The 27037-nt window shown below is 54.8% G+C and overlaps 1 protein-coding gene across 1 annotated transcript in view; it reads left to right on the top strand.

Moving 5' to 3' along the window:
- The window catches only part of SLC6A5 (solute carrier family 6 member 5), a 55310-nt gene that overhangs the window by 9520 nt on the left and 18753 nt on the right, over positions 1 to 27037 (top strand). Inside the window, exons 6-10 of the mRNA XM_041730322.1 lie at positions 6265 to 6406; positions 9772 to 9904; positions 17021 to 17155; positions 19563 to 19666; positions 22449 to 22573. Coding sequence (XP_041586256.1) covers positions 6265 to 6406; positions 9772 to 9904; positions 17021 to 17155; positions 19563 to 19666; positions 22449 to 22573 — 639 coding nt within the window. The remainder of the gene's footprint in view (positions 1 to 6264; positions 6407 to 9771; positions 9905 to 17020; positions 17156 to 19562; positions 19667 to 22448; positions 22574 to 27037) is intronic.

The raw sequence follows: 27037 nt of genomic DNA, 5'->3' as shown, positions 1-27037 counted from the left end.
GCCCCAGGATCATGACCTGAGCCCAAGGCAGACACTCAACCACTTAGCCACCCAGCTGCCCCTAGATTGGGGATTTTTTTTTTAAAAGCTAGGGTTCTTTTTTTTTTAAATTTTATTTATTTATTCATGAGAGACACACAGAGAGGCAGAGACACAGGCAGAGGGAGAAGCAGACTCCCTGCAGGGAGCCTGATGTGGGACTTGATCCTAGGACCCCAGGATCAGGACCTGAGCCCAAGGTAGATGCTCAATCACTGAGTCACCCAGGTGCCCCTAAACTGGGGATTTGAACCCAAGTTGCCTGCCTCCCGCGGACCTAAAGCACCATGCTAAACACTCCCCAGCCTACAAAGCAGCTTCCTGAATGATGTCTCTGCTATTCCTAATAAGAGCCCTCTGAGTCCCAAGGGGCCGGGTCCTGATTACTTACTACTTTGCAGGTGAGAAAGTGAACTTGAAGGCCCTGAGAGTGGAAGTGTCAGGCTGTAAATCGAAAGATAGAACCAGCACTGAGATTTAGGCATCATGACCCGATTCTCTGCTTCTCAAAGGTTTCTGAAGAGTCCATGGTCCAGCAGACTCTGCTCCATCACCCTGCAGAGGGACCCATGGGTCCATATATTCCCCATTTGTAGCTGAGATTTTATGGGGGAGAAAATCAGAGACAGACAAGGATTATACATGATTGTTCATTACAGCCACATCTACAGTCTCTTGGAAAACACTAGAAACACTTAACCAAAAATCAAATAATTATTGAAGAATCCCATGGTTCTAACAGTTCATAGTGCATCCATAGGGTGACTATTCTGTAGTCATTAAGTGTGACTATTTTGTCAAACATGAGGAAATCCTCACCCAAATACCCAAAAGGTTTTGGGACCATATACACCCGAATACACAGATTTGGGACCATGTTTTCTCTTCTACGTTTTCTATGAATAGATGCCTATTTTATAGTCAGGGTGTGTATACGTATAGGCGTATGTAGGCACACACAGGTGTGTGTGTGTGTGTGTGTGTGTGTGTGTGTGTATTCTTTTTGAAGCAAGCTGGGCATGTTGACTGGGCCAGGTACGTGGCGGGGGGTGCTCCTGGTTTTGTGAAGTTTCCAGTCTGGCTCACAATAACCCGGGAAGCACTAAAGGCAGAGCAGCCTTTACACTCAGCGTTTCACAGCTCAGCTCCTCGTCGACTGGTGCAGACCATAAAACTATGCAAGCTCTGAGCAGAGAGAAAGAGTGGACATTTTTCACCCTGGTTATTCCTTGGGAGCCTATGGACAGGCTGGATAGATTTTTATCTCATTTTAAGCAAGTGCTTTAAGGTTTTTATTTTTTTTTTTAAGCAAGGTGTCGATTGTCAAGCAAGCGTCAGGCTGTGGCTCCTTTGCAAGCCCCTCTGCCTTTTCTTCGCTGTGCTGTCTGCCCAGCACTGCTCCGTCCGGGGGGCCAGGCTATCCCTTGTGGAAGTACTGGTCCTCCGGGGCCCTGGGGTGACCTAGGACGGTGATGACGGTCTGACTCGCAGAGCACAGACAGCTTTAGGCCCCACTGCTCTGGCCGACAAGTCAGGAGTTCAGATAGTGGGTACTACAGCCTCTTTCCCAAATGGTCATTCTGAGAGAGGCTTGTTTGGGAAATGGAGAAAAAAATCCTCCCTTTCCCTAGTGCAGTGTCCCCCCAATAATGTCTGGGCTTGGTCTCTCCCCAGTACTGTCCCTACCTGTGATGGCAGGCCCCTGGTCTCCACGGGAGGCATTGCACGGTGCAGAGTAGTGACCGTGGGTCATAGCAGGGAGGGGGCTGTCCCATGGCGGGCTCAGCATTGCGGGGGTCCTACTGCTCTGGAGGCCAACTCCCTCTCGGGAGCCCGGGCCCTGTAAGCTGCCCAGCACTTGCTCACAGGTTCCTGGGGAGACAGTGGGCTCGCAGGTCCCCGGGGAGACGCTGGGCTTGCAGGTCCCCGGGGAGACAGATGCTGGGCTTGCAGGTCCCCGGGGGAGATGCTGGGCTCGCAGGTCCCTGGGGAAGATGCTGGTCTTGCGGGTCCCCGGGGAGACAGATGCTGGGCTTGCGGGTCCCTGGGGGAGATGCTGGTCTTGCAGGTCCCCAGGGATACAGATGCTGGGCTCTCAGGTCCCAGGGGAGACGCTGGGCTCGCAGGTCCCTGGGGAGACTCTGGGCTGGCGGGTCCCGGGGAGACAGATGCGGGCTCAGGTCCGGGGAGAGGCTGGGCTGCCCCGGGCCCGCGCTCCAGGGGCCTCAGCCTGCGCCTCTGCGGACAGCGGCCTCGCCCCGCAGCGAGCCCGAGGGCGGCCTGGGTCACCCGCACAGGCGTCACCTAAATAGCGTTTCGGGGACGGCTTTGACTGTCACGAGAACTTGAACCAAATGGTCCCTTTTGTCCCCAGTCTCCGTTGCCTTCATTCGTTGGGAACTGCCCGAGGACAGACCCTCCCCCCACCGTCCCCCGGAGGGCGCGAGCCCCGAGCCCCGAGCCCCGAGCCCCGAGCCCCGAGCCCCGAGCCCCGAGCCCCGAGCCCCGAGCCCGGCGCTGGTCTTTGTTCGCGGTCGCGGGGCCGCGGGGAAGGACGCGCCTGCCGCCCAGCGGTGGGAAGGGGAACTGCAGGGCGCCCCGGCCGAGCCGCGGGAAAGGTGCGACCAGCGCCGCAGAGGCCAGCGGGGACCTAGGGGCGCCCGGAAGGTCCCGGGGCCAGATGCACGTGGAGCCGCTCCCGGGGGTCTAGATGCACCTGGAGCCTCTCTCTGGGAGAGGGAGGTCTAGGTGCGCCCCGAGCCGCTCCCAGGGGGCCACATGCACCTGGAGCCGCTCCCGGGGTGGGGTCCAGGTGCGCCCTGAGCTGCTCCCGGGGTGGGGGTCTAGGTGCTCCCCGAGCCGCTCCCGGGGTGGGGGTCTACGTGCTCCCCAAGCCGCTCCCGGGGTGGGGGTCTAGGTGCGCCCAGAGCTGCTCCCGGGTTGGGGGGTCTAGGTGCACCCCAAGCCGCTCCCGGGGTGGGGGTCTAGGTGCACCCAGAGCTGCTCCCGGGTTGGGGGGTCTAGATGCACCCCAAGCTGCTCCCTGGGGGTTCTAGGTGCTCCCGGAGCTCCCACGGGAGGCGGCCCTGCATGACAAGGCGGCAACTCTGGAAGAAGCCATGTGGCCTTGGGGGGAGGGGGGGGCAGCGGCAATTTCGGGGCCGAGGGGACGGGAGGACAGGAAGTAACCAAGGCTCAGGTACAGGGACCAGAGCCGCCCGTCCCTTGTTGGCTTCCTTGGGTGGCTGGGGGCGCCTTCCCTCCGTTGGGGTTTGACAGCTATGAGGGGGACCCCTGGAGCTCAGGTACTTAGACTGCCTAAGAGGATACTGAATGAGAGGGTACCATGGGGAGGACGCTAAGAGCAGGGGTGCCCGGCCCTGGGGGAGTTCCGGGGACCCCGGATGACCTTTGGAAGTGCTCTAGGTCGTCCAGCGGGATGGGGGGGATGGGGGAGCTGGTGGGCGTGTGCTCCTGCCGCTGGGCAGAGGTCAGGGCTGCCAGCCTTCTGCAATGCCCGGGCCGGCTCCCGCAACAGTTAGCTGGCCCCGAAAGTCAGTAGTAACACAGTGGAAAACCCTAAAGAGCTGATCAGAGGGGAGAGATTCTTAGAATTGTTGTTTTTAAGATTTTATCCATGTAATGGGATATTTGGGGGGAATGGGTGGGAGGCCGAGGGCGAGAGGAGAGGGCACTGCGGCCTAGAGATGCCCACCCCACAAAAACGTCTAACAGTGGTGGCTGAGTTATGCCTAAAATGGATGAGTCCAGCAGCGCTCTAGGTGTTGTGAGAATTTTTTTTCATCCAGGAGATGTCCCTTACTTTGACTTTTGCAGCCGTCTTGCGAGCTAGATACACCTACTATCAGACCTCGGAGGCTTGCACAGGTAAAGGAACTCCCTTAAACTCTCAGGGCCGAGGCGCCTCCGAACCCATAGTCTCACCCACGTTGCTGTTCCACAGACGGGGAGCCTCGGGGGTCCATGCACAGATCCCCGTGGCCGTGTGCTCTCTTGTAGCTGTTGTTTGGTTCGGTCCACGACATTTAACAATAATTTGGCCTTATTTCCAACATTTTCAAATGGAGAGGTTATATGTAAATATGCACATTTTCTGTGTCTTTTGCCAGGACACCTGGAAAGGCATGGCATTGGGTGGCTGGACCATTTTCTGGTTTGCCGGGGTCCCCACGTCCCCTGATTACCCTCTGTTTCTCCGCCTGGCTTCTGAAGGTGTTTTGAGTCTATGGTCCCTGCTCTCTGCTTCACAGCAGAGGGCTAAGAGCGTGGCTCCCAGAGAGAGAATGCTGGCTTGCCTCCTGGTTTCGCTGCATGAGCTTGACAAGCATCTGCTCTTCTCTGTGCCTCAGTTTCTTTATCTGGGCCTAGACAGTGGCAATACCGACCCCATAGACGTGATGCCAGGCTTAATTAGTTGGTGCCTATAAAGCACTTAGACAGTAGCTGCTGTGTGTCATATAAGTGTCAGCCATCGTTACTGTTACTTTTCACTCTAAAATAGTATCTTTGGGGGGTAAAATAGTATCTTGGAGGACTCTACTTACACTATCCTCAAGGGATCAGTATTTATAAAGCTGTCAGAAAAGCATCATAATAGTGTCAGAAAGACTTTGGCTTCTTCCTATTTAAAATGAGCCCAGCAGGGGCCCCGGGGTGGCTCAGTCGGTTGAGCGTCTGACTCTCGATTTCAGCTCAGGTCAGGATCTCAGGTTTGTGAGGTCAAGTGAAAAAAAAATAAAATAAAGAGTATAATAATATACGCATCAAATAATATAATTTGATGAGGATTTCAGCAGATAAGCCTTGTTAAAGTGTCCAGCACCGTGCCTGACGTACTAAGAGCCACGTGGTTAGTCCCCTGTCCCCCATCCCAGCCTAGGTCAGGCCTTCTCAGCCTTGACGCTGTGAATATTTTGACCGGATACTTCTCTGGGGTGGGGGGCTGTCCTGTGTGTATTGGAAGATATTTAGCAGCTTCAGTGGCCTCTACCCACTAGATGCCAGTAGTACCCTGTTCCCCAGATGCGATGGCTAAAAATGCCTCCAGACATTGCCAAGGGTCCTCTGGGGGACAAATTCGTCCCCAGCTGAGACGCACCGTGCTAGGTTGTTGGAGGCTCGCAAGCACGTGGCACGGTCGCTGCCCCCGCTGCCATGTGAGTGTGTGGAAAGCAGGTGCAGAACGTACCTTAAAGCCCTGGGTGTGTGTGGCTTCAAGGTGAACTCCGAAAGCTTTCTGTGGCGGTAGTCCTTCGGCAGGTTTGCTTACGTCCGATTGAATTTCAGATCACAGATTTCAGTTTTGACATTTCTTTCTTTTTTTTTTTTTTTTAAGATTTTATTTACTTATTCACGAGAGACACACACAGAGAGAGGCAGAGACCCAGGCAGAGGGAGAAGCAGGCTCCATGCGGGGAGCCCGATGCGGGACTCGATCCCGGGACCCCGGGGTCGCACTCTGGGCCAAAGGCAGCCGCTCAACCCCTGAGCCACCCTGGCGCCCCCAGTTTTCACCTTTCAGTTGCAGATTCATTCCTGCAAGCCATTTGTTTTCTGTGGAGTCATGAGGATCTGGGTTTGAATCCTGCTTCTCTTCCTTATTGGCTACGTGATTTGAGTCGAGTTACTTGACCTCTTCGAGCCTTTTCCCTCATTTTAGAAAAGAAGGGGGGGATCCCTGGGTGGTGCAGCGGTTTGGCGCCTGCCTTCGGCCCGGGGCGCGGTCCTGGGGACCTGGGATCGAGTCCCACGTCAGGCTCCTGGTGCATGGAGCCTGCTTCTCCCTCTGCCTGTGTCTCTGCCTCTCTCTCTCTCTCTGTGTGACTATCATAAATAAATAAATAAATAAATAAATAAATAAATAAATAAATAATAAATGGAATAGCCCCTATGCCGGGCTGTTGTGAACACGGGATAACGCATGAAAATGGGCGGCACGGCTCCGGCCGCGTAGGGAGCGCTCCAAAGACCAGAGCCTCTGGTAGCAGCACCGGCACTGCTCCGGGTACCGGGGCTCCGGCGTAGATAAAGCATAATCCTGGCTTTGCTCAGTTGACACTTTCCCAAAGTTACTCTCCAATATCCGGCAAGTATTTTCAGCTCCTGTTTTTCAGTAGCTGGGGAGGGGCGGGTGTATGTTTTCCGGACACCTTTTCAGATGTGTACAGATTTCTCCAGGCTTCTGTTCCGTCCTCTCTCAAACAGATTCCTGTGTCATCAGCGACCATCCCAAAATACAGATCAAGAACTCAACTTTCTGCATGACAGCCTATCCCAACTTGACAATGGTTAACTTCACCAGCCAGGCCAATAAGACATTTGTCAGCGGGAGTGAAGAGTATTTCAAGTAAGATTTTATCTTATTTTTTTTTTTTTTGACTTTCTAAGGGAAACCCAGTGAATGAATGAATGAATTTTCAAGCTGTAGTCTGGACGTGTGGGTGGCCCACGGGATGGGTTGCATCCCTCTGCACCTTCCCTACCGACTTGAGTGATTGGGAAGGAAGGTTTCTTCCCTGATGGGGCTTCTGAGAGCAGGTCGTTGTTCCTCATGGTTCTGGAGAGCGGAGGTGACTGCACGCTCTTGGGAATAGAACTGGTGCGGCCGTCCCCCCTGATGTTGGGGACAGAACAGTGCAGAGCCTTCGGCCAATGTGGTCGAAGCAGACCTTCAGTAAACCAGATGTCTTTGTTCCTGTTTTCTTCCCTCTGAGCTTGAGAAGGGAAGTGAGGCAAAAAGTAAGAAAACAAGTCACGGTCAATGATTTACTTTAAAGAAGAACTAATTTAAAAAATAAATAGTTTTGCCTTACTTTTTTACTTTCCACATCCATTTTCTCCAGTCTTTGAGGACTGAGGTTCAGGAATGCTTGGAAATCCTCAGCCACCATAGGAAGATTTAATAACGTTTATGGAATGATTTCTTAAGGTCGCTGAATGTGGATGGAGTTCAAGGAAGGGTAAATAAGGAATGTTCTCCAGTTAAGCTTTATGTCGGGGTTATAAACTCAGGTGTGATCAGGGGCTTGGCAGGGAGGTGTTGAAGTATCAGCAAGACGATTGGGAATGGTGGGGACTGTGGCGTGCTGCAGAGCCTGTCTGCCATGTGGGAGGGAGGCTGCGGATGCTCACCTCTAAATGGTCACTGTCTTGCAGGACGGTGAGCCAGTGCTGCTGGAGCTTCTGTTTTATTTTATTTTATTTTTTAAAAATTTTATTTATTTATTCATGAGAGACACAGAAAAAGAGACAGAGGCAGAGACATAGGCAGAGAGAAGCAGGCTCCATGCAGGGAGCCTGATGTGGGACTCGATCCTGGGAGTCCAGGACCACGCCCTGGACCAAAGGCAGGCACCAAACCACTGAGCCATCCAGGGATTCCTGGAGCTTCTGTTTTAAAAGAGAAGTTGGAAATAAAATCCAAATCTTTATGTGTCCCTCCTATTTTACATGTTAGCAAGCTCTATTCATTTTTTTATAATAAATTTGTTTTTTATTGGTATTCAGTTTGCCAACTTACAAAATAACACCCAGTGCTCATCCTGTCAAGTGCCCCCCTCAGTGACCATCACCCAGTCACCCCCACCCCCCGCCCTCCTCCCCTTCCACCACCCCTAGTTCATTTCCCAGAGTTAGGAGTCTCTCATGTTCTGTCTCCCAAGCTCTATTCAAATAAAATGCTGGGGCCAAATAAAATCCGCATGTCAGTGGGGCCCTGGTTTGTGGCCTCTACTTAGATGGTAAGAAGTGGTCATTAACATCCTCACTAGTTCTCCCAATTGCCATTAATTCCAATTCCAGGTTTTCTCCCCCGTATGTACTCAGAGGGTACATGCAACAGAACCAAAGGGGGAGTTAGGCTCAGTGGTGACGTAATTCTTTTTTGAAGATAACGTAGGAGCAGTGAGAGTGGGTCTTGATTCACCCTGAGGACTGGGAGGCTGAGCTGCACCTGGTGGTTACAGGAAATCTGGTCACCTAATTCATGCGGTTTGAGTGATTTGTAGATCTGCTTTTGGTGGTCTTTACTAATCCTCTGGGACCAGTCGTCATCTGCAGGAAGGAGCCTTTGGAGAGGCCTGTTGTTGCCGCACGGCCTACTTGACGTGCCAAGGCGCCGTGGGACTGTTGCCTCAGTGATTTGCCGACATAGGGAGTGTGGACTCGGGGGAGGGCCTTTCCGTTGGTCCCCAAGGTTTGGGAGCCCAGGTCGATTCCACCCTTGGTCACTCTTCCTCAGCTCTTGAGTCCAGGTTGCCCCAGGGGTTGAGACAGGAAGGAGCGTGGCCGTGGAGCGTGGCCACCCTGTCCCAGAAAGCGCGGCTGCGCACGGCCAGCCAGCCTCCCAAGGACACACGCACTGGCGGGCTGGCGTGCGCTGTTGCCAGCTAGGCCAGGGTGGGTGCCACCTTCACGTCCCCCTGCAGGTCAGAACGTTCTAGGCTGACCTTTCTGCAGTCGCGTAGAGTCTGGATTCTGGCTGGCCCTTTGTTCAGGTCACGGAAAGACACCGAGCTCTAAGCGTGGCCCTTGCATCCGGGGTGCGGGACTTGATGGTTGCAGAGCTGAAGGGATTGTCTGAGTCACGACTCAGTGTCCCTCCGGCGACCTCCTGTCCCCAGGAGTGAGGCTGCCTGCCTGCCGTTGGCCAGGCTCCCCGCTACTGCCAGGCAGGCCGCGGCGTCTTCAGCAGACACACCACTGCCGCAGCCTCCACGGGGGACCCGCAGCCCCCTCCGTCTCCTGGTCCTCGTCTTTGAACACGTTCCTTGAACAAGGGCCAGCCAGCTCTGCGTTTCCGTCTCAGCCAGCGTGGGCCTGGGGACCTGGACTTAACGCACCAAGCAGCAGTTTTAGTCATCTAGCGTAGGGACTCTGTTTTTTATTTTATTTTATTTTTTAAATTATTTTTTTTAAAAAGATTTTATTTATTTATTTGGAGAGAGTGGGATGGAGCACAAGCAGGGTGGGGGGCAGAGGGAGAGGGAGAAGCAGAGCAGACTCGGAGCCACCCAGGTGCCCTGTGACTCTGTTTTTAACATTAAAAAAAATATATTTTATTTATTTATTTATGAGAGACACCGAGAGAGGCAGAGACACAGGCAGGGGGAGAAGCAGGCTCCATGCAGGGAGCCCGATGCAGGACTCGATCCCAGGACCCCGGGATCATGCCCTGAGCTGGAGGCAGCCGCTCAGCCGCTGAGCCACCCAGGCGTCCCTGTTTCTTAAATTTAAAATTATACAAACATAATTGTAATGCGTCCTCTAGAGGAGTAGAACACTACAGAAAATACATAAAAATCGTCCTTGACAGGTCGGAGTTCCTTATGTTAAGATGTCAGCCTGGGCAGGGCCTGCTGGCCAGGCTGGGTCAGGACCCCAATGCTGTGGGGCAGGTTCCACTCGGCCCGGGGCAGCTCGGGGTGCCAGCGGAGCTGCCTTAGCCTTGTTCACAGGCTGCCCAGGGCCACGGGGGCTGCCCAGTGTGTAATGAGGAACCAGGTGAACCCAGCTGGCCTTTTTGCAGACAGCAGTGCGCTGGCACCTGGACCAGAGCATCCCTCACCCTGACCTCAGAGGGTCCCTAACCGGGAGGGCGGGGAGAGCTGGGGTTTATTCTGGGCTCCTGGCTCTGCAGGGAGCTCACAGCCTGCAGACTGTCACCTCCCTGCCTCCTCTTCCCCCTCCCTGCTCTCTCTTTCCAATTCTCAGGTACTTTGTGCTGAAGATCTCTGCTGGAATTGAGTATCCCGGGGAAATCAGGTGGCCACTGGCCTTCTGCCTCTTCCTGGCTTGGGTGATTGTGTACGCGTCCCTGGCGAAAGGAATCAAGACTTCAGGGAAAGTAAGCACTTGTGGTTTTGTTTTTGTTTTTAAAGGTTTTATTATTTATTTATTCATGAGAGACACAGAGAGAAAGAGGCAGAGACACAGGCAGAGGGAGACGCAGGCACCCCGGGGGGACCCTGAGGCAGGACTCGAACCTGGGACCCTGGGATCATGCCCTGAGCCGAAGGCAGATGCTCAGCCACTGAGCCACCCAGGGGTCCCATCACTTGCATTTATCTAAAACAAATCTCTAGCGCCCCCCCCCCCCCGCCCCGGGGTGGTTGTGTCCTGGGGCCACTGCAGAGCCCTGGGAAGAGAGTCAGGATGCAGTCGGGCAGTTCTGTCCCTGACGAGTGACTTCACTGCCATCTGTAGAATGGGATGATGACACCTTTCTTTCAGGGCCGTTTGAGGGCCCCAAGGAGACAGAGGCACCCCGAGCCCCGGGGCATGGTGTGGGTCCCGGGGGGTTTCCTTCCCCTCCCGTCGGGGGCTGGCTTCCTTCAGCAGATGGGGCCCCTCTGACGGCTCGGTCCCTCCCCGGACTCCAGAACTCCGGGGCTTTTTGCCCCCTGGTCTGGCTGCCCAGTCAGTTAGTGCTTCTGCCGAGAAGCTGGAGAAAGAGCAGCATGATGAGGTGGATTCCTCTCGCTCCTGCCCCCGTGCTCTGGGCTTTTCACACCATTTTTGCAGCCCCCACCCGACAGTCCTGCCGTCGAGCAAATCCTGGCTGCGGTTGCTGAGCGGCCGCTCGGCTGGCCGTGTGGACGGTGGCAGTGCCGCCCCCGGCCCAGTGCCCGGTGCAGAAGGAAGGAGCCCGGGGACCACCCGACGTGCTGCTCGTTCTTGCGACGGTCACTCGGTTTTCCCTCAGCTTCCTGCTGCTTTAGAGACACCCCGTTCAACAGTTGACCAGTTGCTTGGTGACAGCGGTAATACTTAGTCATCCCTAGGGTCATTTGCATGGCCCAGGATGAGACCCCAGATGTCTTTCAGGCCCAAGGAGTGCAAGTTGACGGTGGGGGCCTCCGACCTGCCGACCTGCCGTGGGTGATTTGGTCTGGGCGGCCCAGCCGGGGCTCGCTGTGGTCACACTCAAACAACTCACTTTGGATGGATCGGGCCTCCAGGGCACACGGGTCCCTCCCACCTCCCACCTCCCACCTCCCACCTCCCAGGCAGGCTTCACTCCCCCTCCCTGGGCGCCCACACCTGGCTCTCGTCCCTGAGGACGTGGACATGCTCCCGGGTGCCTTCTGATCACGTCTTTCTGCTGTGCTCTCTGTAGTCTGGAACCACAGGGACTTGAGCTGTGGCTCCAGCAGCTTTGTCAGGATTGCAGGAGGCGGGTGGTACACCTCTAACCACGGACGGTCGGGGGAGAAGCAGACTGGGGGTGAGGAGCTGGGTTCTGGTCCTCCGGGGCCTCCCCTGGCATTTGCTGTGTAGGGACCTCTCCACCTGGGCCATGAAACCCGGCTGAGCCTCTGATCTGCTCTTAGCTTTTATTTGTTTTTCTGCTAAAATGAAAAGCGAATTTTCCTTAGCCTCACTATTGCAGAAACTCTCTCTCCCCCCATTTCTGAAGCAAAGGCAATTCGGCTGGGTGATGTCTAAAATGCCCTGTAGCTCCGACGTTACTCTGTTTGAACACCTGCTGGGGGAGCTGCCCTCGGTTTTTCTCTCTGACCTCAGTTTCCCCTTCTGTAAAATGAGAGCTGGGCTCAGATGGCCCCTGAGGAGCCTATTGGCTCTGAATGAGTGGTTAAGACCAGACCGTGTTTCTAAGGCAGCAGGACGATGGGGGAAAAGCTGACATGACCCTTGCAACAACGGCCCGCGTGCCCTGCGCTGCCTGAGGTCCTCGCCATCTGTGGCTTGGAAGCCAGCCACGTGCTTGCTTAGCACAAGTGGCCAAATATTTGCTCAAACAAATCCCCCTGGCAGGACTGTCGCTGACAACTCGAGATGGAGACAGGGCAACCTCAACTGTGGTTGAAGTAGCCAGGCAGGTCTCTAGCAGGATAGGCTAGAGGGGTGACTGCAGGAGAGGAGGCGGCAGGTAAGGACAGAGAACAGCAGCCCTGTCGGTGACCTGGGGAGGGATGGCCTGCTGGCTCTGGAGTTAGTCTACGTGAGTTCCACTCCTGCCTTTACCACTTTCTCATTGTGAAACGACACAAACTACTCCACCCACAGACCTCAGTGTTTGCATCTGTCAGTTGGGGATATCGGTACGCACCACGTAGGATTGTTCTAAGGATTCCCTGAGGTCATGCAGGCACATACAGTACGGCCACGTGGTCAGCTCCGCGCTAGCCTTAGCTTTTCCCATTTTTCTGATTATGAATGACGGGCGTGTTGAGTGGGCACTGCGCCACTGTGACATCTTGGAAGCGGTGGCTCTGGAGGGGAAATGGGGAGAAAGTGGGCTCTGCTGAGCGCTGTGTGCCAGGCACCGGGCTAACTGCTGCTCAGGCATTGGTTCATTCAGTCTGCACGGCAGCCTGCGGGGTAAGGATATTTATTCCCATTCTAGAGACGGAGAAGGTGAGACTCCTCAAGGTGGAGTAAACTGCCTGAGGTCACATGGCTTTTACAATGGCAGTGGTGGCATTTGAACCTAGGTCTGTTTCCCTTTATTTATTTAAAAAAGATTTTATTTATTCATTCATGAGAGACACAGAGAGAGAGAGGAAGAAACACAAGCAGAGGGAGAAGCAGGCTCCATGCAGGGAGCCCAACATGGGACTCGATCCAGGGTCTCCAGGATCACGCCCTGGGCCAAAGGCAGGCGCTAAACCGCTGACCCACCCAGGGATCCCCATCTGTTTCCTTTTAAAGCCTCAAGTCCTTCCCCTATGACAGCCTTTATGTCCTTTCCCCCGGGAGGGGAGGGGGAAATAGGAATACAGAATTGTGGAGTCCTCATTTATACGGGGGGGGGGGGATAATAGTCCCCCCCCACTGGGAGCCAGCACCTTGCATTCCTGCCCCATCTCTGCCACCATCAGCTGTCATTGCCAGGTGGGCAAGTCACAGGGGGCACTGGGGCCTCATTTCCCACATCTACAAACTCAAGGGTTAGTGTGAATGTTCTCTAAGACCCTCTTAGCTTTATTTATTTATTTATTAATGAAAGACACACAGAGTGAGAGAGGCAGAGACACAGGCAGAGGGAGAAGCAGGGTCCCTGCAGGGAGCCCGACGCGGGACTCAATCCCGGGACTCCAGGATCACGCCCTGGGCTAAAAGCAGGGGCTAAACCGCTGAGCCTCCCGGCGATCCCCCATTAGTTCAGGATTTTTTGATTCTTTTTTAAAAGATTTTATTTATTTATTCATGAGAGACACAGAGAGAGAGGCAGAGACACAGGCAGGGGGAGAAGCAGGCTCCATGCAGGGAGCCCGACGTGAGACTCGATCCCGGGGCTCCAGGATTACACCCTGGGCTGAAGGCAGGTGCTAAACCACGGAGCCACCCAGGCCTCCCAGTCCAGGATTTTTCAGGACAGTGTTACACCTAGTTCTTTCTATCGATTTAGGGTTTAATCTTGGTGCTCGGGCTTTCTAGTATGGGACCTCTTGAGGAGCCCTGAGCAGGTAAGCTTTTCCTCTAGATCTGCTAACTTACCATTCTGCTTCATTGAGAATGGCTGCCAATTAAGGATCAATGATCAATTTTTTTTTCTTTTAATGAGGGATGCCACCAGAAATAGTCCCAATTCATTGTCTTGCCCTGGGGTGTGCGGGCATTGGTCACGGAGCACTGCTGGGAAGCCCAGGTGAATGCACGGCTGACCTCCTCCTCATGACTGAAGCCTGTCAGCCTGCCGTTTCTGAGCGACAGAGATCCCCCCCTCTCCTGCAGCAAGATGAGCTCAGTTCCTCTTGTGCGGGGCCCTAGGAGACAGGAATGGCCTGTTGCTTCCTAAGAGACTTGGTCTCCCTCTGAGCAGCTAGAAATCCCGGGCCCCCGGGGGGGGGGGGCAGGGGGCTGCCTGAAGGTTAAATGCGGCCTGTGTGAGCTCAGGGCCTGCTCCGCCGGCAACAACACGAGGCCGACCTCATTAGCTAGCACCGGCTGCGGGGGCCTTGCCTCACCGCCTGCTCAGAGCTCCCCGAGAGCGGGATGCAGCCAGGTGTCGGGCCGCGGGCTCAGATCAACTGGGCGCTGTCACTCCTGCCAACAGATCTCCTTACCTTGGAGTTCAGTTCCTCTGACAGTACATCCTGGAACAAGCGCGTTCTGAACCCCCCCATCCGGTCCCCAGCACAAGCTGTGCGTGAAGCCTCCGTGCACACCTGACTCGCATTTGAGTCCCAAATCCCCAGGATTTAGGAGCCAGACCGTGGGTCCTTTTAGTTCATCACGATCACCATCTACAAAGCGAGCGCATGATCCCCCACGCCAGGGCCTGGACCTGGGTGCGGCAGGCGAGTGCCTAGGGTGGCGAAATTTAAGGTGACACTCACTGTCGGGGCCCCTGCAAGTGTGCGGTCAGTGCCTCCCTAAAATCGCCCCCTAGGTGCTTCACTTGCTCCACCCTTGTCCCAGCTCTGCCCCCACCCATTTCTGATCACGTGGCCCATAGAGTGGCCTCCAGGGACAGAACAGAGGGTTTGGAATTAGGGAGCTTTAGGTTTGGGTCTTGGCTCCAGCTGGGAGGCCTCGAGTGAGATGTTTAACCCCTTGTGAAATGCTTAATTGGAGCCTCAGTTTCTTCTTCTGCAAAATGGGGCTCCTCACAGCTCATCCGTAGAGGAAGCTCCAGAAATGGTGGTGGGCAAACCGAGTCTCCAGTAGGCAGATGAGAACAGGTGTCTCAGCCGGGTAGGCCGGTGCCATTCCGGTGGCTTTCTCCTGCCGGCCCCTGCTGCCCAGGTCACCCCTTCTCCCTTGCGTCCTTCCGTCCTCACTTCCCACCAGCCCCCACGGCCAGGAGGTGAACTGAACAGGATATTCCTCTGTTGTCACCTGCCCTACTGTCTTGGTGGGGTGGGGAGGTCAGACTGGTCAGGGTCACCTCCTCCCCCCAGCCCTATCCCATAGCCCAGAAGACAGCCCGGGGGGTCCTAGGGTGATGGTTTTCTCCTGAGATGTCAGATGCCTTTGGGTTTCACTTCAAGGGCGAGGCAGGTGGGTAGGGGGCTGCAGAGGGCCTGCGTTGTGTTTACTGATAAACCCAAATGTTTAATGAAGTGACCCTAACAGTTACATCATAGAGTCAATCCTAGCCTTCCTTCCACCCCCCTCTGCAAGTCCCCGAATCGGTCCTTGTGTCCTGAAAACCCAGGGCCTGCCACTCACTGCTGTTCTGGAGCCCCCTGCAAGGCCCCGGAGTCTGTACAGACAGGTGTTCCAGGTGGGCCAGGAGGGAAGACTGCAGGTGGGAATGTGGGAATGGGCGGCTCAGAACCAAATGTGCTTGCCCAGGTGGCTGTATATGGCCACCTCGAGGATCAGAGAGGGCTTGGCGAGTGCCTAGCCTCATCCTTGCAGGGTCTTTTTTTTCTTTTTAATTTTATTTATTTATTGGTGAGAGACACAGGCAGAGGCAGAGACACAGGCAGAGGGAGAAGCAGGCTCCATGCAGGGAGCCCGGCGTGGGACTCGATCCCGGGTCTCCAGGATCGAGCCCTGGGCTGAAGGTGGTGCTAAACCTCTGAGCCACCTGGGCTGCCCCTTGCAGGGTCTTTTGATGCACTTTGTGGGATTCATCTGGCTTGTGAGCAGAGGGTTGTCAGTGTTGTTACGTTTAGAACTGGCCAATCCCGGGCAAGACTAGAGCGGTGCTTCTGTTGCCAGTGCCCCAGGCCTGTAGAATTTCGTGTGAATCGTCCCAGTGTGCTTCTCCCAGAGCCCTGTGAGGACTATGCTGTCGTTGTCGCCTGTTTGCAGATGTGGACCCTGAGACTCAGAGAAGTTAAGTCATTTCCCAAGTGGCCCAGCTCATAAGTGAGGGGGCTGGGATTTGAGCTCAGGCTCGTAGAATGGGGTCCTGATCCCTAGCTCTTCCTTTACCCAGACATTTGATTGACAGATAAGTCCCATCCAGCCACAGTCCCCAAGTTCTGCTGATGTTACTTCCCAAATGTTTTTTTGACTCTGGTCCCTTCCAGGAGGGAATCCAGGAGCATCCAGCATCCAGAATCCAGGAGCATCCTTTGACCAGCATTCAAGGCCTCCCACGGTGTGGTCTCCCCCCCATGCTCCCAGGGCCCCCCATCACTCTTAGCCTCCACTCTATGCCATCGTAATAGTGGGTCGTCAGACTTTTGCTCTCACACCCCTGCCTCACCCGCTTTCCTCCTCCACCTTCCACCTCCCCCCACCTCCCTCAAGCTGTCCTTGGCCTCTAGATCCGGCTCACATGTCATCTCCATGAATCTTTTAGGAAACTCCCAGTTGAGTAGTACAGCAGCCCCCCTGGACTTCAGAGTGTCCTGGGTGCAGTGGCGTGGCCCATTATGCAGACAATGTCTCTAGGTCCCGAGTCCCTTCATCTTTGCGTATCAGTGACCACCTATTACATAAACCAGGCTACACTGGTGGCTCATTAATCCACACAGCCTTTTTTTTTTTTTTAAGGTGTCATTGTGTCCAGTTTGCAGAGGCAGAAGCAGATCAGAGCGCTTAGTAGCTTGTCCACGGTCTCAGAGCGACCCCTTGCTGGACGTGTGATTTCATTTGAACTTAGGTGTTTCTAAGATTGTGCTCTTCTCACCTCGCCAGGCCGCCTCCCTTAGGGTGTCTGCATAAACAAGGATGGAAAGCTTAAGCCAACAGATTTGTCTCTACTGGATTTGGGGTCCTCAAAAGCCCCAGCGGAGGCTGGGATCAGAGTTAGGGCGGAGGGAGGCACGCAGCTTCCTTCCCTGGGCAGTCAGCACCTTGGCAGCGGAGCACCCACCCCAGACTCTATTCCTGGCTCTCTCTGATCTTGGGTCCCAGTGCCTTCCCTGTGTCCCCAGCCCTGGAAGAATTGGGGGAAACTGCCTTGATGCCCTCCCTATGAGGCGCTTGTGTCGGGGGGGCCGGGAGGGGGTGGGCAGGCGACCCTCCACCTCCGTGGATGCCCCTTGGGCCTGCAGGCCTTCGTTGCACTCACTCTGCCCGATGCTGCTTCCAGGTGGTGTACTTCACGGCCACGTTCCCGTACGTCGTGCTCGTGATCCTCCTCATCCGCGGCGTTACCCTGCCCGGAGCCGGCGCTGGGATCTGGTACTTCATCACACCCAAGTGGGAGAAGCTCACGGATGCCACGGTGGGCTTATGCTTCCATTTGCAAGCGGGGAGGAGCCCCGCCCTGGGTCAGGTTCCCTGCCCCCTTGCAAGGCCCGATAACCTCGGACCATTCTGTGCTCAGGGAGTCTTTAATGAGACCTGGGCAGCTGGGGGGTCCTCTGATCCCCGGGGTGCTTGCCCCACGTGGTTGTCCTATATGCGGGCCCACAGTGCAGGCTGAGATGAAGGACACAGTCCCCTTAACAGCCCCGGGCCACTCGCCTTCGCGCCACTCATCTGAGTTTTGCCGGGTGGACGGTAGCAGCACTCAGGCAAACCACAGCAGTGATCACGTAAAGGGCTGAGACACGTTTGCAGCCCCCCGGTCCCCCCAACACGGGCCAGCACATGCTTGTACTTGCGCTTTGCATATTCTGCTCAGGCTTGCCTTCCTTGAAAGTCCCCAGTCCCCAAACCTCCAAAGGAGGGGATTATTTAATAAGTGAATTTCCTCACCGTAAAGAAAAACTTGCTTTTCCAGAGCACGTGAGGAATATGTAGCTTGGATTGGGCTTGAACTGCATGTAACAGAAAGCCCCCAGATGATGACAATGTGGACAGGACAGTTTATTCCCCTCGTGTGCACAGAAGCGGCCGCGTGGCACAGAGTGCAGTGCTGGCCGGGTGGTCCACGGCGTCCCAGGCTTCCGTCTTTCCATCCTCAGTGACTCACTTCCACGCAGTTGCCAGAACTCCTGCCATCATATCAGCATTCCAGGTGGCACAGGGGGATGGGGAAAGAGGTGGAAACAGGTCCCCCCCCCCCCTTTGAGAAAGGAGAAACCCCGGAAGTCGCACATGACACTTGATTTTCACATCATTGATCAGAAACTAAATCCTCTGGTTATCCTGTCCTCGCTGCACCTCCGCTGGGTGCTGGGAGATGGTCCTTTCGTGGGCCGAACGGGTGCCTTTACGTAGATCCACAGCTGTGTTACTAAGGAGCGTGGGACAATGGGACTGGCCAGCGCACACTGTAACTTTCTCTGTGCATATTATAAGCACAATTTTATTATTTTATTTTATTTTATTTTATTTTATTTTATTTTAATTTAATTTAATTTAATTTTATTTTATTTTTTCCTCTCAAGAATTTATTGAATAGATATAGAAAACACATACACGAAAACAGTGCAAACATTTTCACAAAATAGAACTATATCACAAATTGGCATAAAACGCTATGAGAATTGAGATTGAGAAGTATAATTTTGACTGAAGGTATTAGGGAGTTTTTGGAGGAAGTGGCTTTTAAGCAAGGCCATCAAGAATGGATAAACTTGCTGACATTATATGGATTAAAATAATCATGTCCTAAATAGATTCTTACTTATAATAGCAAGGTATCTGTCATTTTGAATTGTGCAGACAGCCGGAAATGTCCATGCTTCTCAACTTTCTGTAGTGGAAGTATCTAATAGTGATTCAGAAAAATCAGTAGCTTTGGAAACTCTGTAGCCAGCATCAGAAATTCTAAGTATTAAATGGGATGAATGAGTTCTTCCTTCTAACGTGGGATATCATTTGTATAAGCACAATTTTAAATCTGGATTCAATCTATAAAAGTGATGGAAGTTCTTTTTTTTTTTTTTAAAGCAGTCACTTAAAAAAAAATTTTTTTTAAAGATTTTATTTATTTATTTTGGAGACACAGAGAAAGAGAGAGAGAGGCAGAGACACAGGCAGAGGGAGAAGCAGGCTCCATGCAGGGAGCCCGATGTGGGACTCGATCCGGGGACCCCGGGATCCCTGAGCCGAAGGCAGACGCCCAACTGCTGAGACCCCCGGGGCGTCCCATTGATGGGGGGATCTACTCTACGGATCACACAGATCTCTAGCCTAACCCCTGAGCGGCCTCTAGCTCTAACCCCTTAGGACAAGTAAGGGAAACCATGCAGGAAGCAAGGGACGTGTCAGCCACGTTCAAGAAGGCCGTGCCCTGTGACATCCACGGCGCGTGGCACACGCGGACGGCGAAGGGGAGGGGCAGTAGAACTTCCGATCTTTCATAGCAGCTGACGTCTGCGGGGATGTCAGGTTGAGCAGATACTTGTCTCGTGTCCGTGAGTGTGCTGGGCCGTGGCGGTGGTTCTGGGGGCGTGGGCAGTGGAGGCAGGGCTCCCCCCGGGCGCCCGGTTCCCCGTGCAGGGCGTAGAGGCCTGGAGCGGGGAGTTGGAGCCCCTGTCCCCTGGCTGGAAGGCAGTTGCCATCTCCTGGGTGATGTCCTGCCTTCCGGGCTCCCAGCACAAGCCAGTAAGTTGGTGCTGAAGCCATCTGCCCCCTGACGGCCTTTCCCGGGGACGTGATATGGCGCTGGGCAGGGGACCTCCCCTGCCCGGGCCGGCCCCCTCCAGTGACCCCGGGTCTTCTCCCCTTTGGCCTCCCAGGTGTGGAAGGATGCGGCCACCCAGATTTTCTTCTCGCTGTCCGCCGCATGGGGAGGCCTGATCACTCTCTCTTCCTACAACAAATTCCACAACAACTGCTACAGGTATGCGGAGGTGCTTGGTACCCCAGGGCTCGGGAGCGGGGTGGGGATCTGGGGACAGGGCAATGGGCTGAGTCATCAGACACCCATGGCCACGCCGGCACCTGGCCCTGGGGTGCAGCCGGGAGGTTGCCACCTGCTAAGGCCGAGCCGCTGGCTCCTGGCAGCCTGGATCCCGCCTGTGCTGCTCTCTGGGACCCGTGGGCTGCGGGGCTCTTCACGGGGTGCACCTGAGCCCTGCAGGGGTTGCTGAGGCGCTGGCTGCATCCTGGGATTTGGGAGCCGTGGACGCAGCCTGAGGGTCGCCCCTCAAGTACGGTCACTGTCCCTTGACGGATATGTTCCCACAGACCCCTGCAGGAAAGGCGGCAAGGTGCAGTGGGAAGGGGACTCCGCTGATGGATGTGTTAACTAACGGGAGGGTCAGTAGGTGATGTGGGGGCCTTGCACGGTGCCTGTGTGCGTCGCATCATCGGCTTGTGCGCCTTGAGTATATTAAAGACAAATTGTATTTGTATTTGTTGGTGCACCTCAGCAAAGCTGAACAAGCGATGCAAAATTTGAGTTCCCTTCCGGATCTGTTAATCCGAGTGTCTGGAGATGGGGCGGGCCCAGGAATCAACACGTCCCGGTGGGATCCTCAGGAAATTCTGGTACATTTGGGTGGCGTGATAGTAGACCAGGGGCTCTAGAGCCCCAACAAGCGCCACTAGGGAGGGCCTGGACAGCTCCCGGAGGAGGGGACACCTGAAAGTTGAGCACATGTATGGTGAACAATGAGAAAATAAGGTCCATTCTCCTGGTGAGCTGATTTAAAATAGAAAGGGAAGGAAGGAGGGAAGAAGGAAGGGAGGGAGGGAGAGAAGGTAGGAAGGAAGAAGGAAGAGAGAGAAAGAGACAAGGGAAGGAAGGAAGGAAGCATGCCCAGGGCCAGATGGACTCGGAATTGAATTATGGCTTCACCATTTACTAGAACTCAAGACGTGGGCATGATACTTCTCTGAGCCTCTTTCCTCTCATCTATAAAATGCCTATAATAATGTTTTCTAGAGAGACAAAAGCTGATGTACGCGCAGATCACACAGCAGCGTTTCACACATAATAGGTACTCAATAAACGGCAGCTGCCATTATTATTATTATTATTATTATTATTATTATTTTCTCACAATGCATGAGCTATTTTGTGAGCCAAGAGGACTAGATTATAGTTAAGCTGTGACCTGAGTGGCTGGGGTGGCTCCATAAGGGTGAGATGTCTACGGGGCCAGATTCCAGCAGGTGCAGGGCAGGTGGGAGTGTACTCCAGGGGGCAGGAACGGTGAGAGGTGGGCCCGAGTGGGAAAGTGATGGGGATGTGGGGTGGGAGCAGGTCCGGGGACCGGAGCGGAAGCTGTGTGTGCGCAGGAGGCTGGAAGGCAAGCGGCCTGGGCGCAGCTGGGGTCAGGTTGGAAGGAGCCCGCGTATTAGCTTGCGAGCGCTGCTGTAACAAAGACCGCAGAGCGTGGGGCCTGCACAACGGGAATTAACTTTCTCACGGTCCTGGAGGCTGGAAGGCCAAGATCGGGGTGCTGGCAGGGTTGATTTCTTCTGAGGCTTCCCTCTTTGATATTTATGGCCGTCACCTCCCCACGTCTCCACGTGGTCCTCCCTCTGTGTGTGTATCTACGTCCTAATCTCCTCTTCTTGTGAGAGCACCACTCATGTTGGATCAGGTCCCGACAACTTCCTTTTAACTGAATTCCCTATAGAGAGACCCTGTTTCCTAATACAGTCGTATTCTGAAGAACTGGGGGTTAGAGTTCAACACGGATAGAGTCCGGGAGCACACGGTGGAGCCCGTAGCAGCTGGAGTGCCAGCTAGGGCGTGTGAACTTCTTTGGTCACAGCTGCTTATTAATTTATGACCCGGGAACCGGCCCGAACACTGTCCGAGGGCAGTGCGCTTAGGGCTCTGCACTTTGGTAGAAGGGGTGCAGCCTCTGCGGTTTGGCAGAAGGAGCACGGGGCTGAGGCAGGGAGTCTGGATTCAAATCCTGACCCATTAGTGAACCCATTTCTTCCTCCCGGTGCCTCAGTGTAACTCAGTGCCTCATCAGTAAACTCAAGGCCCAGACAAGGTGGGCTGTTTGCTGAGCACTGCACTGGGCGGGCATCGTCTGGTCCTATTCTGACAACCTGTGAGGAAGGTGGGGCCATTGCCACCACTTAAAATGGCAGTGGAGAGAAGGTCTTACCGCCATCCGGTAGGAGGGTCAGGATTTGAATTGTCTCGGAGGCTCCACGTGGCTTGACCTGTCTCCTGAGTCTAGGCTGGCTGGGCGCAGCCTGGGGACCGTATTACCAGTAGAGGGCCCGTCTCACCTGCCTCACCCCCCTGCGCTTCGTGTGCTCCTGTCCTCAAGCCTGGGTGGCATTTCACGGTCCTACTGCCTTCTCTTCTCTGATACATGGTTCGGGCTGGAGTCCTTGAAAGGCCCCATCCCATCCCTTCCTGCTCTGCTGGACAGTCTTGCCTCTGCCACTTGGGAGAGCGGAGCCCTGGCTGGAGAGCTCGTGGAGCTAGAGCTCTGACCCAGGGGCCTGGAACAGGGCGGTCAGGAGAAATGTTTTGGAGCCTTTTGGTCAGGACTCTCCAGCCTATCGTGAAAACATGCTTAGAAATGGACGCGTACGCACATACACATGTGCAAACCACACACGGGCCACGTTTATGCGTCCTACCCCCTGTCCCTTCCTGCTCACAGAGCACACCTAATGGCTTACTCTTGTCTCTTCCTCCCCAGGGACACCCTAATTGTAACCTGCACCAACAGTGCCACGAGCATCTTTGCCGGTTTTGTCATCTTCTCGGTGATTGGCTTCATGGCCAACGAACGCAAAGTCAACATTGAGAACGTGGCAGACCAAGGTACGGTCACCTCATGGGCTCCTGACCTATGCCATCTTGGGAAGCTGGCCTTCCGGAATCGGAGGGGTGGTGGGACAGCCCAGGCCCCCTGTGTGGGGACGCTCAGACGAGCTTGAGCTGGAAGCTCAGGCAGGGCTAGAGCCGCCGGGTCCTCACCAGGAGGGAGGCCATAAGAGCCCAGTCCTGCGGCCCTCTCCCCTGCCTTGTCTTCTCTTTCCTCTCTTACTTCAGCTCCAGCCCGAATAAGTCAGATCTACACCTGTTCCGCCTGTTGGGGACAGATAGAGTGGTCTTCAGGCAGCCTGGTGCCCCTGGAGCTGGTGTGGGCACAGCCTGCTGCAGGGTGGCCTTCCTTGCACAGAGCTCAGGACAAACCCAGAGCTCACGCTCAACAGGAGCACTGACTTCAGAGCAGCCTTTTCCTGACAAGGCTTTTTCTGCGTGCTCTCCGGGCCTCCTGCTTAGGTAGCAGTGCAGACCTGCATCTTTTTTTCCCCCAGTGGGTGGAAAGGTTGGCTGGTGGTGGTGGGAAGGAAGTAGAATAAATGTTCACTTCCTATCCAAGGCTTCCATATACTTCTATATGGAACACTCGTGTGTTGAGTATATATATATGTATATTTAGGATTTTATTTATTTATTCATGAGAGACACACACAGAGAGAGGCAGAGACACAGGCAGAGGGAGAAGCAGGGTCCCTGTGGGGAACCCGATGGGGGCACACCCCCCAGGGAACCCCAGGATCACACCCCGAGCCGAAGGCAGACGCTCAGCCACTGAGCCACCAGACGTCCCCGAGGGTTCCCGATATTAACGGCTAACATTTGTGTGGTGCTTCCGAGTTTACAGAGAGCTTTCGTTTTTATCTCAGTCTGCATTTCTAGCACAGCATTTTGTAGGTCGGGTTTAATATTCTTATGTCTTGTTTTACTTCCACCCAGCCTGACTCCAGAAGGATTTGGGCGTCTGCAAGGTTTCCATGGTTGACGGATTTCATTGTGGCTCTTGCCTGTTATTATGATCCTTCTCTAATGAGGGGTTTGTGGGATGCCTCAGGGTCGGGACCGTGCCAGGGACTGTGGGCACCTGACAGTCCACGGTGTGTCCCTGTGAGCAGCTTCTCTGTGCCGTTACCTTCACTTATGGAGCTCACTGCAATGCTCAGATCGTGGCTCGGATGCCAGCACCCGAGGGAAGGAAGTCCTAGAAATGTCACCTTCTTGGTGGGCTGCTGGCTCTCTGCTGGCTCCCCAGGGATAATTAATTATGGCTTCAGGGGTGCTGCTGGTGCACAGCGGGCCTCAAAGAGTTAAGAGCTGGCGTGTTCCAGGGGGGTAATTACCTCTCCCTGGAAAGAGTGTTAAACCCCCAGGGAGGTTTGCTTCTGCAGCAGGGCATTAAATTGGAGCTGCTGAGTGGACGCCCCTGCCTGGCTGTGAATGCTCAGCTCCCTGGGGAGCAAGGGGGGCCGGGGCAGGGAGAAAAGGCCTCCTCTTCAGGGGTGCCTCGGCCACCCCAGCTGCCCTCGCCTCCCCCGGGCAGGCTGCACAGCTACAGCAGGGAGGTCCTTCCCAGCAGATCTGATGTGCTTGCGATGTCGGTGACCTTCCCGAGCTCAGGGTGCGCTAGTAGTGGCTGTGCTGCGGGCTTGCGTGGAATTAAGTCTTCTGAGCTCCCCCTCCCTGCCCCGGGAAAGGGGCTTGGGCGGGGGGGTGTCACACTTTGCTAAAACCCAGACAGAATTTTGTTTTTTGTTTACAAAGCAAGACAAAGACTCGCCTGTGTTTCTTTCTGCAACGTCCCCTTTCCAGATTCTTTTCACTTCCTCTGATTTAAACAGCGAGAAGACGGCTGCTTACAGGTACTAACGTTGTGTTAGTGTCTGGCGATGTGGGGGTCACCGGCACGGGGACGGGGGGCCTCATTCCCCGTGGGGGCAGCTATCCCCATTCCTCTGAGTTGCCCTGCATTCTACAATGCTATTTGCAGGACGCCTGATTTTCTCGGGATGGAGATTTGGGGGGGCCTGCGGTCAGCACCCCCTCCTCCTAGCTGGGCAGCGCTGGCTCGCAGACATTCTGTACGGTGTTTGCTGATCCAGCATTAGTGACTGTGTTTCGGTCTTTAGTCCAAGACAGGGTCTCTGGAAGGACCCAGCGCTGTTCTATTTAATTTACCAGCCTCCTCCCTGCCGAGGCATTCTTGTCAGTCATTACTCCAGCTCTCGGGCAGTTTTAGGGGGGGTGAGGATGGGATTGGTGGGGACGCCAGGCTGCCCTCTGCTTTTGCCATGAGCGTGGGGAAGGGGGCACACTCTGCTCAGTCATCTGCCCCAGAGAAGCACCTTTCGGGGAAGTCAGCCCTCAGGGTCCCCTTCCGACCGCCTGCCTTGCTGCCTGTGCAGCCGAGACTCATGGTCCGAATCTGAATCCAATGGGAAGCTCTGCGGGCAGCAGAAATGCTCATCGACCGTCAGGAAGCCTGGGTTAGACCACAGTAGGTGCACACAGATGTGCGTGTTGGCTTGGGAGTTCCCAGGCCAGGCCCAGGTCCCCAGTGGTTCAGAGCCGCTGCTGGTGAACACGAGCACTCTCGACAGGGGTCGACCGTCTGTCCGCCGTCTGTCTGTCACCTGGATGCCAGGCCTTCCTCCCCAAAGCGCAGGGGTCCAGGCAGCGTATCCTCTGAGAGCTTTCCCATTTGTGAGAGGCTTCACGGCAGAGTGACCTGGCGCACTGTGTGGGGACCGTGACGGCCTGCGTTGGCCAGAGCCCCGGGTGTGACCAGGGGTCAAGGACCGCAGAGACCTCTGTCCAGATTGCTGGTGTAGCCGAACCTCTCGTGGGAAGCGTGTTAGTCTCTGATCCCTGAGTTCTCACTTTTGTTCTGAGCCCTTTATTTGCATCGATACGTTCTGTTCTCCCAGAAGCACCATGAGGGTAGGTCCCACTGTCCCCACTGCAGAGGCTTGGAGCCTGCCCTCCAGCCCCCGGGCGATCCTCACGCTGCCTCCCGGGGGGAGAGGAGGCCAACGGGACTGGGCCTCTATGGGACATATGGGCCTCCTCTGGGGAAAGCTCTGCGGGCACCTACTCAATCCACTTTTCCAGTTAAGGAATGAAACTGAACTGTACAAAGTCAAATAAAAATATAAAAATTTTAAAAGTCCACTGCCCAGCCGTCTTAGATGGACTGAGTTTGCTGGAAACGATGCCTTCACCCCCGTACTTCAGGGAGGCAGATGGAACGGAAGCAGACTGAATATTCTGAAATCATTCCCTGCGCCCTGCAAAGGCAGTGAAGCCCGCAGGGCCCGATCCTGGTAAAGCAATCAATGGGGTCCGCAGGTAGTGGCCGTTTCAAGACCCTCCTGTCCGCTTTATGGGCCCAGCTGTCGCCCGAGCCCCGAACTGGATTCCTCGGTGTTCTGCACTGGAGACCTGTTTTGAACCGTAGTTTAATGCAGACTTTCCGGGTTCACGTGGGGAGCCTTCAGAGGCCGGCGGTACCGTCTGTTCAATCCGCGCATAAAGCGGGGCCATCTCAGGCGTTCAAGGCTTTATATTTTAAATACCCCAAGGCCCTCGGCAGCCTTCAGAACTAACAACCTGATAAATTCCAGTTTAAAAAAGTGCTGTTATGCTTGAGTCATAAAAGCTCCAGGTGCTGCAGGAGCTGGTTTCCAGACGTGCGCTGTCTGCGGATGAGCCCGGCTTTGGCCTGTCTCTGCCCATTGTCCTTTCCTTTTCTGTTTACGAGGAAATGTGGGACTGCTGGGTCTTTAGCCACCGTGGGTCACAGTAGTCTTCCCGGTGAGGCTGTGAGGCAGAGGGGAGCGGCGGGCAGGCTTTATGAGGGCAGAGGAACAGCCGCTCACACACCCTCTGCCAAGACCACTTGCCGTCCTTGCGGACACGTCTGACTCAGAGCTGCTGATTTCCAAGTTCGTTGTCCACTCGTAGTAACAGTGAATATTCCGTGAGGGCTGGTGACGTGTGAGACGTTGGTCTCATCGCTCTGCCCGTGGTCTCTTGTTTGTTCCTCGTAACCCCCCGTGAGGCACTATTGCTAGTCCCATTTTACAGATGGGCAAAATTAAGGCCTATAGATAACTTGTCTAGGGTTGCATAGCCGTTGGTCATGGAGTCTGCATTTGGACCTGGATCTGTCTGCCCCTTAGCGTCGGGCTCTCTCAATCTTTCCACGGGCCTCGCAGCCCCCTCTCCCCAACTGATTACCCACCGATCCTTAGCCCCATCTTTAACAAGCCTTTGTAGGGCAAGATAATTAAGGCGGTAGATGGATTCATGATTTTTGCAAAAGGCTTTTCCTGGAGGGCTGAATAGGGAGGAAATGATGTCAATCTGGGTGTGGTCTAACCTGTGGAGCTGGAGTTCTCGGCACTCTTGACCTTTGGGCTGGATAATTCTTTTTCATGGGGACAGTCCTGGGCATTGCACCCC

The sequence above is a fragment of the Vulpes lagopus genome, chromosome 15 (genome assembly GCF_018345385.1).
Source record: "Vulpes lagopus strain Blue_001 chromosome 15, ASM1834538v1, whole genome shotgun sequence".
NCBI classification, from domain to species: Eukaryota; Metazoa; Chordata; class Mammalia; order Carnivora; family Canidae; genus Vulpes; species Vulpes lagopus.
The sequence above is the reverse complement of the archived record's forward strand: the minus strand, read 5'-3'. Positions and strand labels throughout refer to the sequence as shown.